We start from the raw sequence: 13,925 nt of genomic DNA on the forward strand, positions 1-13,925 counted from the left end.
GGTAAAATATTTGTAAATTATCTATTCAGATAAAACAGGCTCAAGAATTTTTTTTTTTTAAAAACATCAATATATGGCCGGACTAACATAGGACGACCAAGGACAGCTGACGGGTATATAATGGTTAGATATGTGAGCATGCCACCATCACTAGCATACTGCAAAACCTCAGCATAATGGACTTGGAATTGCTGTAGTCAATAAAATTGTCACTTGGCTACACAAACCATCAGCCTCGTTCTCTACAACTGACCACTATGACCATTCTTAAGCTGAACAATCAATAGCTTAACCATGCAATTAAACGTGCAGAGGCGTTGCACAGATTTAACAGATTGATTGCATGCCCACTCTCAACTCTGCTCCATCAGTGAGAAGAGTGCGATTATACGACTGAAAGCAATGTTGCTGCGTTCACACATCTCAAGTATTTAAAAAAAAAACGTCATTACTTACATATTCCTGGATTGTGTTGGGGTGATCGATGCCTAGTGCTCTCTCACTCATCAGCACTGCCTTCTGCTGGTTGCTCAGGGCCTTAAAAGGCAAAACAGTGAAAATTATGAACCGCAGATACGGTCCGTTTAAAAAAAAAAACCAATAAACGACACAAGGCAAATTCAGTGAGGATCCACTTCCAGGGCAGAACCTCACTGGATGGGAGGGCAAGTTGGAAGATGGGGCCATAACAGTTTAGCCCCAAGTCTCCGACCCACGCTCCTGAACATTCATTGCAGCTGGCGAATAGGTTTAGAATGACCAGATCCCCCCTCCAAAAAGGCAAAGCCAGCAATTTTAGCAAATTTGACTACATTCTTTGTAGAACCAATAATAATACATTTTGTAATCCTATTTTATAAGTTTCATTAAATTATTGACAAACACTATTTTTCTTTGGGGAGGTAGAAATACAGTGGTCAGTGTAGCCACGGTTACAAACTCCATTCCGTGCCACTGATTGCATCCCACTCCCCAGCCACCGTCTCAGGCTGAACCAGACTAGTCACAGCCTCAAAGTCCGATTCGACCCTGAACTGAGTTTCAAAGCCCATATCCACTCCATCATGAAGACTGCTTACTTCCACCTCGAACATTACCCACCTCCACCTGTGCCAGTACCTCAGCCCACCTGCTGCTGAAACCCTCATCTGTGTCTTTTTCATCTTCAGACTCAACTATGCCAACGCTCTCCTGGCCTCCCATCCTCCGTAAGCTTTAGTTCATCCAAAGCTCTGTTGTCCGCATCCTATCCCGCACTACATCTCGCTCACCTACCCCCAAGTCCTTGCTGGCCGACATTGGCGCCCAGTCTCCAAACGCCTCCAATCTAAAATTCACATCCTGATATTTAAATCCCTTCAGGGCCTCACCCTGCCCTCATCTCCAACCTCGTCCAGCCCTACAACCCACTCCGAACTCCCGGATCCGCTGACTGGCCTCTTGTGCATCCCCCACTGCACTTCAGCCACCCAGGACCTATGGTCTGGAATTCCCACCCTAAGCCCTTCCCCAACATCCTCTCCTCCTATAAAGCTCTCCTTAAAACCAACCCCAGCCGTGGCCCAGTGGGTAGCACTTTCGCCTCCGAGTCAGAAGGTTGTGGGTTCAAGTCCCACTGCAGAGGCTCGAGCACAAAAATCCAGGCTGACACTCCAGCGCAGTGCTGAGGGAGCGCTGCACTGTCGGAGGTGCCGTCTTTCGGATGAGACGTTAAACCGAGGCCCCGTCTGCTCTCGCAGGTGGACATAAAAGATCCCACGGCACTATTTCGAAGAGGAGCAGGGGAGTTATCCCCGGTGTCCTGGCCAATATTTATCCCTCAACCAACATAACAAAAACAGATTATCCGGTCATTACCACATTGATGTTTGTGGGAGCTTGCTGTTCGCAAATTGGCTGCCGCGTTTCCCACATTACAACAGTGACTACACTTCAAAAGTACTTCATTGGCTGTAAAGTGCTTTGAGACGCCCTGAGGTCGTGAAAGGCGCTATATAAATGCAAGTATTTCTTTCTCTTTGACCAAGCTTTTGGGTCACCTTTCCAGATATCTCGATCTTTGGCTCAGAATCCATTTTGTCCGATTATACCTCTGAAACACGTCGCAATAGTTTTAAATGGTAAAAAAGGCGCTATATAAATAAAAATGCAATTTGTTGTTGTCAAGCTTGCCACCAACACTAACCGGGGAAAAAGTGGACAGGATGCAGCAAGAAAGGATCGAATCCGCTTTGTTCTGCCTATTGCACCAAGGTAGGCGGGGTTAAAGAGACTTCGACAGTTTGTGGCACTAACCTGCATTACTCAGTGCGTTCCCCACAAAGAGTCGCTACAACACAAAACACACACAAACGCCAGTGGAAGACATACCTCATTATAATCACCCATGATGTAATTTAGACGAGCCAGCAGCCTCAGGCAAGCACAGATTTCCACGTGCATTGCTCCATACACATTATTGAAAAGATTTAAGGCCTCGTTGATGAGCTCACAGCCCTCTTTTAAGAACCCTGTAAAACACAGACTTTTTTTTAAACCAAATTATGAGACAAGATATGCATGGGGACGGCCATTCGACTGCTCCGAGACCGCCCATCCAGAAAGACCTCCTTTCATCACAGCGCCCTTCTCAAATGAATCCAGGTTCTCACGCCCTCCCGACCCTACTCAAAAGTCTCCTCACACGTTGGTCACTTTATGTTATGAAACACCGGATGTCGGTCCCAAATTTGCCTGTTGCTCGTCAGGTCGTCATGGTTTCATTTGAAGTAGTGTTCGGGAGTTACCTTTTCTATACATGTTAGCTTCTATATTTTATAAGGTCGGCTTCTATTAAGGCGGAAGGTTGTCCGTCCTTTCTCGTAACTCAGTTCTCTGATGTTATAAATCAAGTCTTCTATGCATTAAACGGCAAAATATTCACTGACTAACTTAAGTATGTCAGACTTTCCTTCACAGCCTGCAAAACCTGTATCGTCACCTTTTGAACGAAACTCCCTTTTTTTTTTGAACGTATTTAGAACAGTTCCCAGCTGCTATTGCTGGGATATGTTATCTAAACTTTTATAAACAGAGATCTATACAGCGTTACAAGCAATAAATATATAGGAATAAAAAAGTGTCAATTGTGATAATTTAGTATAAATGGTTTAAAGTTAGGGGCTGGGAAGGGAAGGAGACTTAACAGGAGGACATGCCACTTATGTTAACACTTTCACCTCCAGCTCGGTATGTTAAAAGGGGCCATTAGCATCTATGGACCAATTTATTTGCTACTAAACCCCATAGATTTCAATGTCTGCCCTTGGAAATCCTGTTTCTATGCAAGTAAACGTGTTTCACAAAGGTTTTCCTACTCCACGGAACTATTGAACGGAAAAGTTTCCAATCAATAATTCTATTGGAATTATTAGCAATGTAATGGTGTAATTCTACAATGAAGAGACAGCTTTTCCCGCAGCACCATCCTTTTTCCTGGGATTAATCGATTTGTTTTTTTCATTACGTGAAGGCTGTTCGGTGAGGAGGTGCAAACAGTGACGGAGTTTGAAAAGGCAGCCTCGAGCCCCTCTGTATAAAAACACAGCAGCACCCAGCCTGCTTCCTGGCTCCTGCTCCGAATAGGAATCACGAGGTGAACTTCCTCTCCACCTCGTGGAGTGGGACTCCCGCATCTCTTTATTGACAACTTGGCGAAGGCCGAGAGCGTGCCAGATTTTTTTTAAAACCCATTGCCGAGTCAGTGTGCCAATGTGCCAGGTGGGGAATATAAATGCATGAAACAAACTGATTTATAACCCTCTCACCAATTCACAGATTGAGTCTAATGTTTTGGCATCCAGTAGAATATTATTGATCAAGGTGATCATTATTTGTAAAGTGGTAAATCAGAGTGCATTAGCGATACATAGACCTGATACACAAATCACTGACTCTGCAATCTCAACATTACTGTATTGGCTCTTTTGATTAACAGGCTCATGACTGGGGAATTCAAAGATTAAAAGGGCCCTTCCTGCATGGGTTCTTGCCATTTCCTACCCTGTGGATATTGTACCTTGTTGAACTTTAGCTTGCCCACTTTGGAAGAAATGGAAGGCATCAGACGCTTTGGGATTCACATGTTTAACAACTGGGAAGATGTTGAGGATGTCCTCCTCTGTAAAGGTTGGTCGGTGACGACTGTCGAAGTTGTACTCCTTCAGTAGAATCTACGAAAGGCAAAAAGGTTTTAAATCAGCATATCGCAGCAATCTCGGGTCTAACAGGGTGCTGGGAAAAGCTCTTAAAATGACACATCACTCATTCATCAACAACGGAACACAAGAAAATCTAGGGAGCAGAAAAGGCCAAAGATCATTCTTCTCGTACATTTGCTCCCCCATCACCATGTCCAACCTGAACAACCCCAAGTGTGTCTTGCTCATGTCGACCTTGCCAAGCACTTAAATGACTCGGAGTAAAGTACCTCTTTTTTGGTATCCGTCCTAAATTTACTTTGCACCAATTTCCATTTATATCCACTGCTCCAACTTTCTTGGCGCAATAATTTGAATAATTTACCCAATCTGTAAACATTCGATCTAGAATATATTAAAAATCCTACGCATAAACCCTGCCAACTTTTTCCATTATAGATTCCTACGTCGACATTTATAATGGAAATTGTCTTTGTAAAACCGGTCAGGCAGTAATTACACCCCCTCCCCACTTTAACGAGGCGACTGAATTACATCTGCGTGTCCTGGTCCAATTATTCTGCGCCTTCTAGCCAAAGTTCCCGGTCATTTTTTTTAAATTTTTTTTTTTTTAAAGTGTGTGGGCCCTTTAACTGGCTGCACGGCCCATTCAATTTTTCGCGAATGTGCGGTGATTTACATCGAAAAGCCGGCGAGCATCCTGCGTGGGACCTCCAGACCGCCGTGCAACTGCGCAGCTTAACGGGGACGTTGCTTCTAACCCTGCTTCACACCTAAAGACAGCTCTTACTTAGGCTCCCCTTGTGCAATGCCCAGAAAAGATCGACTAATAATGGGCCAGAAATTCGGGTCCCCACGGGTGAGTACGCGCTGGGTACTCACGCGTAGGGCCAACGAAAGTGCCGGTTTCATGCATGCACTGTGCATGCGCTGGAAACCAGAACTTCCGTTCCCTTGAAGGAAGTGGTTCACAGGTCGAACGCGTGCGCCGGAGAAGCAGCGCGTATGCCTGGAACTTGCTGTTTAAAATTTTTTTTTTTTTTTTTTTTTTTTTTTTTTAAAAACAGGTTTCTCCGGGAGGGTAAGTCTCCAGCAGCTGCGCGTTTAAAAAGCAGTCGCAAGGCCTGCTTTTAACAAGGTAAGTGGTGAATTAAGTAAAATTAAAACATTTTTTCCCCCACAGGTTTATTATTTTTAAATACTTTAAAGAAAGGTAAGTTTATTTTTAGCCCCGTTAAAAACGAATTAATTTTTTCAAAAATTTAAATTGTTTAAAATAGTTATTTTATGTAATTTATAGTTATTTTAAAAATGTGATTTTTTTTCAACATTTATTTGAAGTTTTAGATATGTTTTGGGGCCGATCTCTATTCATAGATTTGACAGGTCTTCCTGTCAAATCTATGAATAGAGATTCCCTGCTACGATTGGCTCTCCATGGCCCACATGATCCCAGGGGACGCTTCGAACTAACTGCGCCCCTGGGATACGCAAGCACTGCGCGCCGGCAGCTGGAGGAGGCCCAGGATCGGAATCCCACGCAGGCCCACAGCACAACGGCAGGCACGCTAGGTAAGTGCAGGTCGGGGGCTTGCACCTGCGGGAAGCCTCCGACCCGAATTTCTGGCCCATAATATTTTGGGTACTTCGATAACGTCGGCCCTTTAACTACTTTCTGCGGAACTTAATCTTTCCTCACCATTCACCTCCTTTGTCAGTAACATCCTTCTCTAGAGATCAGTAACAAATTTGTGTGGCTCTTGCCTCGGAGTCAGAAGGTTGTGGGTTCAAGTCCCACTCTAGAGACTGGAGCACAAAAAAAAAATCTAGGCTGAACTCCCAGTGCAGTACTGAGGGAGTGCTGCACTGTCAGAGGTGCCGTCTTTCGGATGAGACATTAAACCGAGGCCCCGTCTGCTCTCTCGGATGGACGTAAAAGATCCCGTGGCACTATTTCGAAGAGGCGCAGGGGAGTTAGCCCTGGTGCCCTGGGCCAAAATTCATCCCTCAATCAACATCACTAAAAACAGATTATCTGGTCATCATCACATTGCTGTTTGTGGGAGCTTGCTGTGTGCAAATTGGCTGCTGCGTTTCCTACATTACAACAGTGACTACACTTCAAAAGTACTTCTTTGGTTGTAAAGCGTTTTGGGACGTCCTGCGGCTATATAAATGCACGTCCTTTTTTTTTTTCCAGATTTGACAGTATTTTCTCCCCTGAAGGTGCTCAACTCTTGGTGGGACAGAGTTTCGCAGGTGCTTGCCACCCTCCGGTACCTCATCCTTCACGCGTACCTTGGCAGCAACAGCGGCAGGCTATTTTATCACGGGGGACACTGCAAGACAAACCTGATCTTGACCAACATCCACACACGCGCACCTGCCTGCAGGGCTCGTCAAACAGCGATCAAGAATAGACTGACGTTGTCGCCCCCTCCCCAACTATAGGCACTGCGGCCAATTCTAACACTCCCTGCTGCCACTCTGGTTGAGACGACTTAATTCAGCACAGACTATGAACTAAACTTAGGGTCGTTCTCCCCCACACTACCCCCCCCACCCCCCCGGATCTGTACAGCCCACTTTCATATTGGGCAGTGCATTTACTACTGGAGCCCCACTATCAGGCCAACGAGCATTAGTTTAGTATTTATACTAATTAAACAATACGAATATAACTTGCACAATAAAATGATTTAAGATTTTTAGCTTCCAGTCACTTCTTGATCATCACTCCTACATTTACTGGTTAAAACAATACAAGCTAAACTCGTTTCTCAATACACACCATCTTTATGCTAAATCTTTACAAATCACTGGGTAGGCCTCCGCTGCAGTAGTGTCCCCAATTCTGGGCACCACACTTTAGGAAGGATGTCAAGGCCTTGGAGAGGGCGTAGAGGAGATTTACTAGAATGGTACCAGGGGACGACTTCAGTTATGTGCAGAGACTGGCGAAGCTGGGATTGTTCTCCTTAGAGCAGAGAAGGTTAAAGGGGAGATTTAGTAAAAGGTGTTCAAAATTATCAAGGGTTTTGTTAAGAATAAATAAAGGAGAAACTGTTTCCACTGGCAGGAGGGCCGGTAACCAGAAAACATAGAAGGTAGGAGCAGGAGTCGGCCATTCGGCCCCTCGAGCCTGCTCCGCCATTCAACGAGATCATGGCTGATCATCCTGGTGAATCTTCGCTGCACTCCCTCCATGGCAAGAACATCTTTCCTCAGATAAGGCGACCAAAACTGCACACAATACTCAAGGTGTGGTCTCACCAAGGCCCTGTACAACTGCAGCAAGACATCCTTGTTCCTGTACTCGAATCCTCTCGCTACGAAGGCCAACATACCATTTGCCTTCTTAACCGCCTGCTGCACCTGCATGCTTACCGTCAGCGACTGGTGCACAAGAACACCCAGGTCTCGTTGCACTTCCCCTTCTCCCAATCTATTGCCATTCAGATAATAATCTGCCTTCCTGTTTTTGACACCAAAGTGGATAACCTCACATTTATCCACGTTATATTGCATCTGCCATGCTTCTGCCCAATCACCCAACCTGTCCAAATCACAGATTTAAGGCAATTGGCAAAAGAACCAGAGGGGAGGTCAGGAGAATTAAATACGCAGTGAGTTGTTGTGATCTGAAATGCACTGTTTGAAAGAATGGTGGAAGCAGATTCAACAGTGACTTTTCAAAAGGGAATTGGATAGAGTCATAGAGTTATACAGCACAGAAAGAGGCCCTTCGGCCCATCGTGTCTGCGCCGTCCATCAAGCCCTGTCCAATCTAATCCCATTTTCCAGCATTTGGTCCATAGCCTTGTATGCAATGGCATTTCAAGTGCTCATCCAAATGCTTCTTGAATGTTGTGAGGGTTCCTGCCTCTACCACCCTTTCAGGCAGTGAGTTCCAGACTCCAACCACCCTCTGGGTGAAAAAGTTCCTCCTCAAATCCCCTCTAAACCTCCTGCCCCTTACCTTGAATCTATGCCCCCTTGTTATTGACCCCCCCTACTAAGGGGAAAAGTTCCTCTTTATCTACCCTATCTATGCCCCTCATCATTTTGTACACCTCAATCAGGTCCCCCCTCAGCCTTCTTTGCTCCAAGGAAAACAACCCCAGCCTGTTTAGTCTTTCTTCATAGCTGAGGCGCTCCATCCCAGGTAACATCCTGGTGAATCTTCTCTGCACCCTCTCCAAAGCAATCACATCCTTCCTATAATGAGGCGACCAGAACTGCACACAGTACTCCAGCTGTGGCCTTACCAGCGTTTTGTACAGCTCCATCATAACCTCCCTGCTCTTATATTCTATGCCTCGGCTAATGAAGGCAAGTATCCCATATGCCTTTTTAACCGCCTTATCTACCTGTTCCGCTGCCTTCAGGGATCTATGTACATGTACACCAAGGTCCCTCTGACCCTCTGTGCTTCCTAGGGTCCTACCACTCATTGTGTATTCCCTTGCCTTATTTGTCTGTCCAAAATGCATCACCTCGCACTTTTCAGGGTTAAATTCCATTTGCCACTTTTCCGCCCATCTGACCAACCCGTTTATATCGTCCTGTAGCCTGAGGCTTTCCTCCTCGCAATTTACCACCCCACCAATTTTCGTGTCATCTGCGAACTTACTGATCATACCTTTTACATTCTCATCCAAATCATTTATGTAGATCACAAACAGCAAGGGACCCAGCACCGATCCCCGAGGTACCCCACTGGAGACAGGCTTCCAGTCACAAAAGCAACCTTCGACCATCACCCTCTGCCTCCTGCCACTCAGCCAGTTTAGGATCCAACGTGCCAAGGCACCCTGAATCCCATGGGCTCTTACCTTCTTGACCAGTCTCCTATGCGGGACTTTGTCAAAAGCCTTACTGAAGTCCATGTATACCACATCCACAGCATTTCCCTCATCCACACGCCTAGTCACCCCCTCGAAAAATTCAATCAGATTGGTCAGACATGATTTACCCTTGACAAAGCCATGCTGACTATCCCCGATTAATCCTTGCCTCTCCAAGTGCAGACTAATTTTGTCCAATAATTTCCCTACCACAGATGTTAGGCTCACTGGCCTGTAATTCCCTGGTTTATCCCTGCTACCCTTCTTGAATAATGGTACTACGTTAGCTGTTCTCCAGTCCTCTGGTACATCCCCTGTGGCCAGAGAGGTTCTGAAAATTTGTGTCAGAGCCCCTGCAATCTCCTCCTTTGCCTCACACAGCAGCCTGGGATACATCTCGTCTGGGCCTGGGGATTTATCCACTTTTTGGCCTGCTAAAACCGCTAGTACCTCCTCCCTCTCGACGCTAATATGTTCAAGTATATCACAGTCCCCTTGCCCGATTTCTATGTCTACATCGTCTTTCTCCATAGTGAACACAGATGCAAAAATTCATTTAAAACCCCGCCTACATCATCTGGCTGTACACAGATTGCCACTTTGGTCCCTAATGGGCCCTACCCTTTCCCTGGTTATCCTCTTGCCCTTAATATACTTATAAAACATCTTAGGATTTTCCTTTATTTTGCTCGCCAGTGTTATTTCATGGCCCCTCCTCGCTCTCCTAATTTCTTTTTTTAAGTACGCCCCTGCACTTTTTATACTCCTCTAGGGCTTCCTCCGTCTTTAGTAACTGCCAAAAGCCCCCCTTTTTTTCCTAATGCATTTTTGTATATCCCTTGTCATCCAAGGTTCCCTTTGCTTGTTGGTCCCACCCTTGACCTTTACAGGAACATGTTGGCGCTGTACTCTCTCTATTTCCCTTCTGAAAGTCTCCCACTGCTTTGGTGTGGATTTTCCTATAAGTAGCTGCTCCCAGTCCACTTTGGCCAGATCCTGCCTTATCATATTAAAATCGGCCTTCCCCCAATTTAGAACCCTTGTTTCCGGGGCGTCTTTGTCTTTTTCCATGACCACCTTAAATCTCACCGAATTATGGTCACCGTCACCAAAATGCTCTCCTACTGACACTTCCACCAATTGCCCGGCTACATTCCCTAGAATTAGGTCCAGTACCGCCCCCTCTCTTGTAGGACTTTCTACATATTGGCTCAAAAAGCTCTCCTGGATGCACTTTAAGAATTCTGCACCCTCTAAGCCTTTCACACTCTGACTATCCCAATTAATATTGGGGAAGTTGAAATCCCCCACTATTATTACCCTATTATTTTCGCACTTCTGAGATTTGCCTACATATCTGTTCCTCTATCTCCCCCTGACTGTTTGGGGGCCTATAGTACACTCCCAGCAAAGTGTATACTTGGAAATGAAAAATTTGCAGGGCTATGGGACAGCTCTTTCAAAGAGCCGGTACAGATGCAATGGGCTGAATGGCCACCTCCTGGGCTGCGTGATTCTACGATCTTACCTGTATACCCGACTTCACACACATTTCTCTTAAGAGGCTGGTTTTCTGTAGGCCATATTTCTCTACAGCCTGATCCACGCTCTCACTGTGCAAAAGAGAAACACAAAAATTATACACACGAGGAAAAACAAAATCTATCAGGCGGCTCGGCATTCATTATGGGTAATAAACCGAGCTGTCACAGGAGCTTTGTGGGCCTCTTTACACAGACAGCCGATGCGGAATATGACAGATCAAATGGCTCAATAAACACTGTGCGATGCACAATTTCCAGGCCCTTGCTAGCAATACGTTGCTTACCCAGTGCATATATGCAAATTAACTCATTTATGTCTTCGAAATCCCATTAAGGTGCTTCAGTGCATCTTTTGGAGACTCATTAAAAGCTGCGCGATTTTCAAGAACAAACAATTTCACATGTAAAAGGAAAATATTTAAAGCCCGAACGTACAAAAAAAAACTGGCTAATTTATTCAGGAAACTCTCGTTTAAACAGCACCTAAATATCCGGAATTCTCTATCAACCGGCAAAATTCTCACTCTGAAAACAACACCTCAATAACCGGCAATGTTGCAGAGTCCGAGTCTCCCGCGGTGGCCGAGTTAGTCAGTGGGGGTAGTTCTCCAAACTGCCACTACTTGGCGCTGTCGGAAGTCGGAACACCTCAATAACCGGGGGGCGGGGGGGGAAATTCAGTTGTTTGCGCCTCCCGTTAGCGCCTTAAGAGGGCGCTAATGGGGCAAAGCGCAACTAGCGCCCGTGCGCGGCGATGTTTGCGCCGCTCGCGAAATTAACTAGACATTTTGCGGCGGCGCTAAACACTACCGCCACGATCTCCTGCGCCGGCAGATTGTGACGTCAGTCGAGTGCGCAACGCCCTGGACCAGATATTGAGTGGCGCCCCCTGCAACGACAGGTTGAGGGGAGCGTTTTGCAGTCAGAAAGGGACTAGGGGAGCGCTATTTAAAGGCGACTGCTTCCTGCCTTTTTTTGTCGGTGACATTTTTGCACCACACATTCTGAGAGAGAGAGAGAGAGAGAGAGAGAGAGAGAGAGAGAGAGAGAGAGAGAGAGAGGAGAGAGAGAGACACTGACTTCTGGAGAGATTCAACACTGTGTGAAGGAGTTTTGGGTACCGAGCAGAACTCTGCAGGTTTATTTTGAATTGCCCTTCCTTGCTTCGCCAGCGCTCTGAGGTAGCGCCTCGCTCCTCGGCCTTTGTGCCTTAAGACAGGTGTGAAGCGCCTGATTTAGTGCTCCATTCACCTCCAGGGGCGATAAAAGCCAAGTTTGCTGTCGGAGGCGATAATTAGCGCCAGGCGCTAAACCTTGCGCACGGCCGATAATGACACCCCAAACGGGGCGATACTGAATTTTTCCCCCCAGGAGTCTGACTCTCCCGCGCTGCCGGTAGTCTCTTCTGATCCGCCATTTTACAGGGGTACTGTGTGTCTCCCACGCTGCTGGTAGTCATTGCATTGCATTACCCTCAACTGGCAGTACTGTACTTAATCAAGCATCTTCCACCATCCATTTAACACAACATTCTGTAGGTGAGTACCCAATTACTGTATACTGCACAATTCTTGATTTTTTAAATTTTTCTTTGTTAAAAATAGATCGGTAGATAACCCTCTCTTGTCATCCGGAATTTTTGATCAACCGGCAACACGCCGGTCCCGTATACCAAAGAGTTTCCTGTACATCAATGCTAAAGCCCATTTAGACTTGCAGACAAGTTACTGTTACACGGGGCTGAAGGTTGCAACACGAGGGAATAAGGAACCCTCGGCCACTCTCACGCACCGTTGCTGGAGGCGTGGGACTGGCTGTCCAGCTCTCAGCTTTGCAAAAGGAAGACAAAATAAAAGCAACATTTTTTTTTTTTTTTTTAAAGTCGCGTGCAGCTCCGCCGGTTCGGTGCGGAGGTAAGGGATCCTCAGACAGGGGCCCCTTACAATTGGCTTGGGCTCCTGCAGCTAGGGAGGGGAAACAAATGCAGTGTGTACCAGCCACAAGATGCACTGCAGCAACTCGCCAAGGCTTCGTCGGCAGCACCTCCCAAACCCGCGACCTCTACCACCTAGAAGGACAAGGGCAGCGGGCGCATGGGAACACCGCCAAGTCACACACCGTCCTGACTTGGAAATATATCGCCATTCCTTCATCGTCACTGGGTCAAAATCTTGGAACTCCCTCCCTAACAGGACTGTGGGAGCTCCTGCACCACACGGACTGCGGCTCACCACCACCTTCTCAAGGGCAACTAGGGATGGGTAATAAATGCTGGCCTTGCCAGCGACGCCCATGAATACATTTTTTTTAAAGCCTGAATTTCGGCTCCCGTTCCAGTTATGCCCATTTTAAAATTTCAGGTTTGTGCCGGTCAGACGAGGGCAGCATTACGCTCGGCTGTGAAGCCCCCCCCCCCCCCCAGAGAGAATAGCCCGTGGACACTCAACCGTAACCGTGCCGGCTCACAGACCTGAGCGTTGTACAGAAGGGCGGCCGGCAACCGCAGTCCCAGGACAAAAATCAATGCCTTCAGAAGAGAAAAAGTATAGGAAACTCTTTTTACCGGCACCTAAATAACCGGCAATCTCTCTTAACCGGCAAAATTCAGCAGTAGGTTCAGGTAAGTTTTACTTGTTCCTGGATCTGTGGCCGTGTAACCGGGGTTCCTGGATCTGTGGCCGTGTAACCGGGGATCCTGCACCTGTTGCCATGCAACAGGGACGCCTGGATCTGTGGCCGTGTATGGAGCTCTCGTACCTTAGTAAACTATACCTCTCTGTAATCCGGACTTTTTGATCAACCGGCACCACGCCGGTCCAGTCGGTGCCGGATTTTTAAAAAAAAGTTTCCTGTAATACAAATCTAAAATAGGAAATGACATCTTTGGCTTCAGTACTCGAGCTTATTCAGGCAAGTACAGGACGGTGTGAGGTGCGTGCCACAGCCTTGTCAGTCCATATGCAACTCTGCCTCTAAACGCGAACATACGCTGCCTTTCGTTATCTGTACCAGTCTACACTGAAGTTGAAGTAGCTTCTGGTCTCAGTGCTGATGCTCTTCCACAGCTCCTGTGGGGTCGTGCTGGCCCAGGTCGTATTGTCCGCATTCCCCAGGTGGCGCGGTTTCCTCTTGTTCCTCTTTTTCTTCGAGACAAGCTCATCAGTAGGGAGGTGAGCAACGGGATTGGGGAAGGAGCTGAGGAAGCAGTTGAGGAAATGGCTAATGGCGACAGACAGACCAGAGAGCTCCACTCCCTAAAGCAGGCAGAAAACAAAAAAGGTTGGAAAAATTATTTTTTTTTTTTTAAAAAAAGGATCTTCTAATATGGGCACACA

At 46.6% G+C, this 13,925-nt stretch overlaps 1 protein-coding gene across 1 annotated transcript in view; it reads right to left on the reverse strand.

Moving 5' to 3' along the window:
• LOC147102426 (clustered mitochondria protein homolog) overlaps positions 1 to 13,925 on the reverse strand; it is a 151,324-nt gene that overhangs the window by 18,736 nt on the left and 118,663 nt on the right. The window contains exons 12-16 of the mRNA XM_085965114.1: positions 13,600 to 13,844; positions 10,575 to 10,659; positions 4,058 to 4,211; positions 2,371 to 2,510; positions 457 to 537 (exon numbers count right to left, since the gene is read on the reverse strand). Of these exons, the coding sequence (XP_085821240.1) occupies positions 457 to 537; positions 2,371 to 2,510; positions 4,058 to 4,211; positions 10,575 to 10,659; positions 13,600 to 13,844 (705 nt within the window). The remainder of the gene's footprint in view (positions 1 to 456; positions 538 to 2,370; positions 2,511 to 4,057; positions 4,212 to 10,574; positions 10,660 to 13,599; positions 13,845 to 13,925) is intronic.

This window comes from Somniosus microcephalus, chromosome 22 (genome assembly GCF_052327205.1).
Source record: "Somniosus microcephalus isolate GS21.2 chromosome 22, FLI_Smic_1.0, whole genome shotgun sequence".
NCBI classification, from domain to species: domain Eukaryota; kingdom Metazoa; phylum Chordata; class Chondrichthyes; order Squaliformes; family Somniosidae; genus Somniosus; species Somniosus microcephalus.